Source organism: Quercus lobata, chromosome 4, assembly GCF_001633185.2.
Source record: "Quercus lobata isolate SW786 chromosome 4, ValleyOak3.0 Primary Assembly, whole genome shotgun sequence".
Classification (NCBI taxonomy): Eukaryota; Viridiplantae; Streptophyta; class Magnoliopsida; order Fagales; family Fagaceae; genus Quercus; species Quercus lobata.
The window spans coordinates 95,369,261-95,377,624 of record NC_044907.1 but is presented as its reverse complement, the minus strand read 5'-3'; the positions used below and the strand labels follow the sequence as shown (position 1 = coordinate 95,377,624).

At 32.4% G+C, this 8,364-nt stretch overlaps 1 protein-coding gene across 1 annotated transcript; it reads left to right on the top strand.

Annotated features, from left to right (window-relative positions):
• Positions 1 to 3,469: 3,469 nt before the first annotated feature.
• Positions 3,470 to 4,922, top strand: LOC115984245 (probable polyamine transporter At1g31830). Its single transcript, XM_031107215.1, has one exon. It carries the CDS (start codon positions 3,503 to 3,505, stop codon positions 4,901 to 4,903), a length of 1,401 nt encoding a protein of 466 aa, XP_030963075.1. The 5' UTR covers positions 3,470 to 3,502; the 3' UTR covers positions 4,904 to 4,922.
• The last annotated feature ends 3,442 nt before the right edge of the window (positions 4,923 to 8,364 follow it).

Here is an 8,364-nt window from a genome sequence, read left to right as displayed (position 1 = left end):
AAATCTGGAAAAAAAAAATTATAATAAAACCACTAACAAGGCTCAAACCAAATGCCAATAGAAAAGCCCAGTACAAGATCAATCTCATCTCAGATTAAGACTATCGCTACTCCAACACCAACACGATTACGTTTTTAATTCAACAAATATATATATTTTTTTAAATCCTCACTACTTCATTGCCTCGCGGATTCACAAGTCATTAAACAATTTAAACTAAAACTAAATCAAACCTAAAGGCAAAAAGAAAATAAGAAACTCACTTACTCTCCCTAACCATTGCTGTCCATCCCTGTTCAGCAACACTAACAACAACCACAATTGAACTCCACAAGCTTTATGTTATAAAACTTTATGTGTTTGCATGTTTTTTTATTGTTGTTGTCAATATATAAAATTTTCTTTTTATTAGATTGTGTAATTTATGCTTCTTGAGGAATACCTTGGAAAAAATTTCTAGAGCCACCACTGTTGTTTGGTCTTGTCTTGTTTTTGTTTGGTTTATGTTTGTTGTTATTTTTGCTTATATTTATTGTTGTTATTTAAGCTTTAAAAAAAGTAGGGATTAAGAATTATTTTTGGAGGCAAAATTAATTTTGGAGTAATGCTACATCCACGGCATTTTTACAATAAATCTTATGCAAAAAGCTGTTATTGGTGGGTAAAAAAATAATATTAGCGTTTGGCCCAAATTAGAATTAATAACAGCTTACTGCATTAAATTTTTTGTAAAATTATTCTGAAAATGTTATGAATGTAGTAGCACTACTCTTATTTTTGTTGAACCCAAATTTTTGTAATTCTCAAGTTAGGGTGTTCAAAATTTTTGTTAGAGTAGTTACAATAAGTTAGTTTAGCCTATAATATTTTTTTGACAAGTGTATATATACATTTTTTTGCAAGTTATGCATGTAGAGTCACCACTGCGATTATGTTCGATATGCATGGAGATTGTAGGTTTTTTTTTTGGTGTGCATGTTGTTAATCATTGTATTTTAGGAGGTAGATGTCCTATCCATGAGTTCCAAAGCACCCTTCATGAAATAACGTGAGGGTGCATAGGGAGATTAAACTTTCTAAATATGTTACTAATGATGAAATAAGTAAAGTAGGGAAATAAAAAGGACATGATTGACGTAACCCCACAAATTACGTTAATTTGGCATTTTATGGAAATTGATAATACTAATAGCATCAAAAATTTTCATCCAAGCGAAAGTCAGAATGGGATTTAACTTTAGAAAGAAGGAATAACTAGCAATCACTTAAATGGGGTTTTAAATATTACTAATTAATTTACTTAAAAAAAAATTGATTTAACTATAAAATCAAATGAATAGTAAATAGCCTATAATAGAAACATATAATTTTTTAAAAGAAAAAGTCATTTTTTATATACAAGATAGAAATTTTATTTTTGCCTAATTCAAGTGTGTATATATATATATATATATATATATATGTGAAGCTCTTTTCTAAGAGATTTGAATCTCACCCCTTACCCTCCACTTCCCATAAGCACTTATACCTGTGGAGTGAACAACGCATGTGGTGATAATAGAAATATATGGTTAATCATAGTAATAGATTATATTATAATCACTTACCTTTTAAAGTAATTTAAAAGTAGTAACTAATATTTTGATAACAACTTTTCTAAGATTTTTTTTTTTTTTTAAACAAGGAATAAGGTTTGTACTAAATCAGGAATATATTTCCTTCTTGAGTGCATTGCTGCCATTAAGGAATCTTTCCTTGGGTTCTCAAATGAAATCCTCAAGACACAGGGAAGTATGAAAAATGCCTCATGTATTGCACCTTGCTCCAGAAGTTGTAAAGATTGATTTGCAAACCCCTTTTCCCGTGGCCCATATCATCTACAAATAATGGGCCAAAAAACTGATTTTGTTTTTTTTTCATCACATGGTTTTGGGAGTTAATCGAAGACAAGACTTAGGGTGTGTTTGGATAGAACTTATTTTGCTGAAACTGAAAACACTGTAGCAAAATAATTTTTAAATGTGTAGAATATGAACAGTAACCGTAATACTCCAAAAACGCGTGAAAACCAAAAAAAAAAAAAAAAAAAACAAAAACGCAGCCATGAATAAGTTAGATCCAAACATGCACTTAAAAATAAGTTCAGCAAAAATAAATTTTATCCAAATACACCCTTAGTCCCCTTTTCTTTGGGCTTTTATGTTTTAAATCCGACCCACTATGAAATGAAAGCCCACCAGTGAGGACTTGCATGGCTAGCGAACAGCATTGGATTGATGTTGATCTCTTTCTTTTTTATTCGTTAGCTTAGAAGAGAACAAGCTGCTCTGCTCTGCTCGATCGTGTAGTCATCAAGTAGAAGAAATTTGAGTTGAAAGGTATTGAGCATCGAAATTCTCCTCGCTGTCTGCTTCTTTCAACGCATGATTTCCCGCTATAAATCCCTCTGTGTCTTTTTGCTGTGTTTCTTATAATATACTATATTACTCGAACACATTCCTCCCCCTTTTTTTTAATGGCTGAAAGTCAATGCCGCTTCTAAGAATAAATAAGCCATGAACACTAAAAAGATTTTTATTTTTTATTTTTTAAAGAGACATAATATAATTTGAACACTAAAAAGATTTTAAAAAGAAGACATAATATAACGGGAAAAATACTAGTAGACACTGTACATGCATAAGGGTAAGTGCACTGTGCAACTGTACATTAGTTGAGGAATCTGAGAATTTTATATTCTTCTCTGTCGTTCTCCCTCACCCTCTGACACAAACACACACAATGAGACGGTGTGAGCGAGATGTGAGAGCTGAGGTGAGGTGTAGTGTAATATGACCTAGGCATTGAATTCAAGGTTTGATACCGATCAAATGGCGCAGGTTATCTGCTCTATACATTAGGAATTGCATTTCTTTCATGGTTCATTGGATTTCTAATCTTTCTATTCTCTTGTCTATTCTTAATTTTACCTTTCTTTTCTTTTCTTTTAATTGCTCAAACATGTCTAACTCTTCATTTTACATATTTCTAATAAACCCTTGGAAATGTTTCAGATATCTTACTCCTTGCTTTATTTTATTCCAAATTTGCAAGTGGCCAATATCTTCATTATTATTATTATTATTTGTGCGGTAAGTTACTAATGTGTAATTCCTTCCCAATGGTTATATTTACTTGGAATCTCATAAAACTCGTCTGTTATTTTGTTGCATATTATATGTTTACCTTGAGAATTACTTGTGGCAGAATGAAAGTTTTTTTTTTTTTTTTTTACTGTTCACTTGTGAGAGACTACGCTTTAAGTGTGTTTTTGTGCGTATGCATGTTTTAAACAAAATAAAAGTGAGAGATTACGCTTTAAGTGTGTTTTTGTGAGTATGCATGTTTTAAATAAAATAAAATAAAATTTTATATGAGAGAAAACCCTATGTTTATCTTGTTGACAACATAATGATGTATGCAGAAATTGAGGAACACAACAAACTAGCAAGCATCTAGTGCAATGGAAGACAATAGTGGTGATGAATATGTGTCAGTTGGTGCAGTACCTCCTCCTAGGGTAGATAACTTCAAAAAGGTTTCACTTCTGCCTCTTGTATTCCTCATATTCTACGAGGTTTCTGGGGGACCATTTGGGGTCGAGGACACTGTTGGAGCTGCTGGTCCTCTTTTAGCCCTTTTAGGCTTCTTGATCTTCCCATTCATATGGAGTATTCCTGAAGCATTAATAACTGCCGAGATGGGTACCATGTTTCCTGAGAATAGTGGTTATGTGGTTTGGGTTTCAACTGCATTGGGTCCTTATTGGGGATTTCAACAAGGTTGGGTGAAATGGCTAAGTGGGGTTATTGATAATGCACTCTACCCAGCTTTATTTCTTGATTATTTGAAGTCGGCAATCCCAACTTTAGGTAGTGGTTTACCGAGAATCCTAGCCGTGTTAGCTTTGACTGTTGTCCTCACTTACATGAATTATAGGGGGTTAATCATTGTGGGATGGCTTGCTGTTCTTTTAGGGATTCTCTCAATTCTTCCTTTTGTAGTTATGGGGCTTGTGGCGATTCCAAAGTTGGAGCCTTCTAGATGGTTAGAGGTAAATCTACGTGATGTGGACTGGAATTTATATTTAAACACTTTATTTTGGAATCTTAATTATTGGGACTCAATAAGCACACTTGTTGGCGAGGTTGACAACCCAAAGAGAACTCTTCCAAATGCTTTGCTTTATGCTCTGATATTGGTAGTTCTTGGATATTTCTTCCCTCTTTTAATTGGTACAGGTGCTGTTCCAGTCAACCGGGAGTTATGGACTGATGGTTATTTCTCGGACATTGCTAAAATTATTGGGGGAGTTTGGTTGAGATGGTGGATCCAAGGAGCTTCAGCAGTGTCAAATATGGGGATGTTTGTAGCTGAGATGAGTAGTGACTCTTTTCAACTTTTGGGTATGGCGGAACGGGGTATGCTACCTGAGTTCTTCGGCAAGAGATCTCGTTATGGAACTCCATTGATAGGGATTTTATTCTCAGCTTCAGGTGTGTTCTTGCTATCATGGCTAAGCTTCCAAGAGATTGTAGCAGCGGAGAATTTCTTGTACTGTTTTGGAATGACTTTGGAATTCATAGCATTTGTATGGTTACGGGTAAAACATCCCACTACATATCGGCCTTACAAGATACCTGGGGGAACAGTTGGAGCCATTCTTTTGTGTATTCCTCCAACCATATTGATCTGTACTGTGTTGGCTCTTTCAACACTTAAGGTATTTCTTGTAAGTATTGTTGCTGTGATGATTGGACTTGTGATGCAGCCTTGTCTCAAGTATGTGGAGAAAAAGAGATGGATCAAGTTCTCTACTAATTCTAACCTCCCCGTTCTAACAGGAACCCTCATGCCGCAATGATCAAGTTGACATAGTATTTATTGACCACTAGAATGCAAAGACTTACTTTCAGTATTTACAAAATGTTGGAATGAAGGATTGTGATTCTAGTAATCTTTGAAATAAGTTATTACTTGTTGGAGAAGCATCTTTGGTTTGTTAATGCTATTCATCTTTTCTATCTTGTGGTTGCATATTGAATCTTATGATTTTTTTTTTCTTTTCAAGAAGAAAAGAAGAAGAATCAATCTTAGGATTTTTATTTAGAAGAACTTAGAATTTATTTTGCTGATCTTCTACACTGTTAAACCAAGTAAAACCTTGAATCAATTCAAAAATCGGAAAACAACATGGAAAAAATACAATAAATAGAAGAGTATTGCATTGTAATCAATGTAGATTGCCAAAGTTTCTGACACAGGCCAAAATTTTCTTTGCCCCAAGCATAAGCTTGCATAATTGGCCAGAGCATTAATGCTTGTTCTTTATCTCGTACAACCTTTTGGACTTGGCCTCTTTGATGTGCGCTTGGGATTGGCAAGAAGAAACGTTAAATCAATGATCAATAATAGATTTGTACAAATCCTTTGTACTAATACTTTTTATGTTCCACAAATCACAACTTATTATGTATTTGTTTAGCTTTCCTTATAAAATAGTCAAATTTTAAAATAGAAAAAAAAATGATAAATTGTAATTGGTGAAACAAAAAGTGAAACACAAAAAATGGTACAGTAAATTTGTATTCATATGTAATTGTGTGTTTAAGGTATTCAGCAGTTCACATAGAATGTGTTTAAGTTATAAGCATTCTAGCAGAATGAAGACTTTGCTCATGATTATGAAATCCCATTTCTTGAAGAATCTCTCATTATTTTTCTCTCTATTTTTACACTATTTTCAAAGAATACCACCTAGTTGATCTAGAATTTCTTTGTGAACTTTTTGGTAAAATTTTTTTATGTAAATGTTGTTTGTTATAGATTTGAATTAATAAATATATATATATATATATATATATATATATTATAGAAATAAAAATATACTATTAAAATCATTATGATGGTGTTATCATCTCTTTTCTTGTTCTTTGTTATTAGTAGGCTCTTGGATTTTGTTGGCCCTAATTTACCCAAATGTTATATGTACAATTTCAGTGTAGACCAGTCCTCTGTGCAGCCTTTGTTGCTTTGTCTTTTGAGATTTTTGTTTTGCTTATGTGTTTGTCCTGAATGAATGTCTCTATTCTTGTCAATTTCTTTTCGCTTACCTTTGGGTTCTTTGCAATTGTTGCACTTTTCAAATCTAAATCTAATCTCTGATTATTTGAGTTGGATACATGGTATAATTTCAAACCTAAGACCAATACACCATTTTTTCTTCACGGTCCTGTGGTCTGATCTTATAAACAAATGGGAGATGTAGGTAGGGCCTATAAATATAACAATTTCATTCAATTGTTACTTCAAGAAAAAGAAATGTAGTTTCTCAAAAAAAAAAGAAAAAAAAGAAAAAGAAAAAAAAGAAAAAGAAATGTATAAAAGCTCTCAATAAGTGATTAATTCTGATTATTTGTTACCAAAAGGTAGGACTTCTTGTATGTTGTCATGTATGAGACTTCAGCGTGCTGGATTCACCTTCCCAATTTAACATTTTTTCTTGCTATTTGCAACCATACAAGGTGCTAACAATTGGCATGCAATAAAATTTTAACTATGCTCACTTAACAGTTGTCACTTCAAACTGTGTCCGTGCACACTTTTGACATGTTGAAGAATAAATGCAGAGTTATTAAAAAACATGCTTTCTTATCTATTTCATGTACAAAGACTTATTGTATTTACTACCATGGTTCTTCATAATTTTGTTAGAATACATGATAAGGTTGATGAGGAGTTCAACATTTATATTCATAATTCAATTCAGGTGACATATACTTGGTGGGTTGAGTGCTTCGAACAATGACATTTCAATGAATGTGTTGTGCCCACAATAATATCCCCATCAATAATATGTGTGAAGCTCTCTCCTAGGAGATTTGAATCCTGTTCCCTGTCTCCCACATCCTATAAGTGCTTATATTTGTGAAGTGAACATCCAGCCAAGAGTGGCCGGTTGTAATAGAAAAATATGGTTAATCATGGTAAGAGATTGTATTATAATCAGTGACCTTTTAAGGAATTTAAAAGTAGTAACTAATATTTTGATAACATCTTTTCTAAGAATTTTATTTATTTATTTTTGAAATAGCTTTGTCTCCAAATATGTTTGGAGCCCAAGATTCCCAAAAAACGATGACATGTGTCCCATCATGTACAATGTGCAAATGACTTATGTGCATTACACATGATAGTGATAGATGTCATGTTCTTATTAGTGATTGGAGCCTAATTGAAGCCAAAATTTATCCTCCTCTTATTTTATTTTATTTTTATTTTTTAGAGAATCTCTTTTCAAAGAAAGTATTTTTTTTTTTTTTTTTTTTTTTTGAGAATGTTTTCTAAGAAAGTAGAGTAAATTGCAAATTATACCCCTAAAGTTTGGGGGTGTTTTGATTTTATGCCTTGAAATTTTAAAATTTGGATTTTACCCCATGAATTTGGGAGTGTTTGGATTTTACACCCTGACGTTTTAGAATTTGAATTTTTCCCCTTAAATTTTAGGGGTGTTTGGATTTTACTTCCTAAAGTTTTGGAGTGTTTAGATTTTACACCCTAAAGTTTCAGAATTTGGAGGTGTAAAATTCAAACACTTCCAAACTTTAGGGGGTAAAATCCAAATTCTGAAATATCAAGGTGTAAAATCCAAATGCCCCAAACTTTAGGTGGGTAAAATCCAAATTTTGAAACTTCAGAGTATAAAATCCAAACACCTCAAAACTTTAGGGGTGTAATTTGCAATTTATCCAAGAAAGTAATATGACTATTAACGTATGACAATCAATTAAGCCACTCAAAAGGGAAAGTTTTTCAAATGACAAGGTCTGAAATTAAGAAAATTAAGAAAGGAAAATTGATGCATTAACACTAATGTCAAATTCCATTTTGTAGGGTGAATCAATTAAGCCATAAATGAAATAAAACTGATAAAAATTTTAAAACAACATTCTTTTTTTTTTTTTTTTTTTTTTTTATTTATAAAATTTTAAGTCATATTGATTGGTTTGAGTAATATCTGTATCCAATTTGCTAGATTCATGCACAATAGAAAACCTCCTTGATATCTGAATCCCCAAAAAAGGGTCGGGCACCAGCTCTATGCACCCATCCTTACATACTTGAGTTAACAAATCACATAATACTATAAAATATTTAATAGTCGAAACATTTGACTTTTTGTTGGCCTCTCTTTATTGTGCCATATGGCTACACAAACTTTTGCCACCTCTATATTTAAAAACACAGAAAAATGTGTATTCATTTAGCTATATAAGTGAACCGTTTGGGTACTATTTTTACTACAGTTGGTGTTCAGTTGTACCG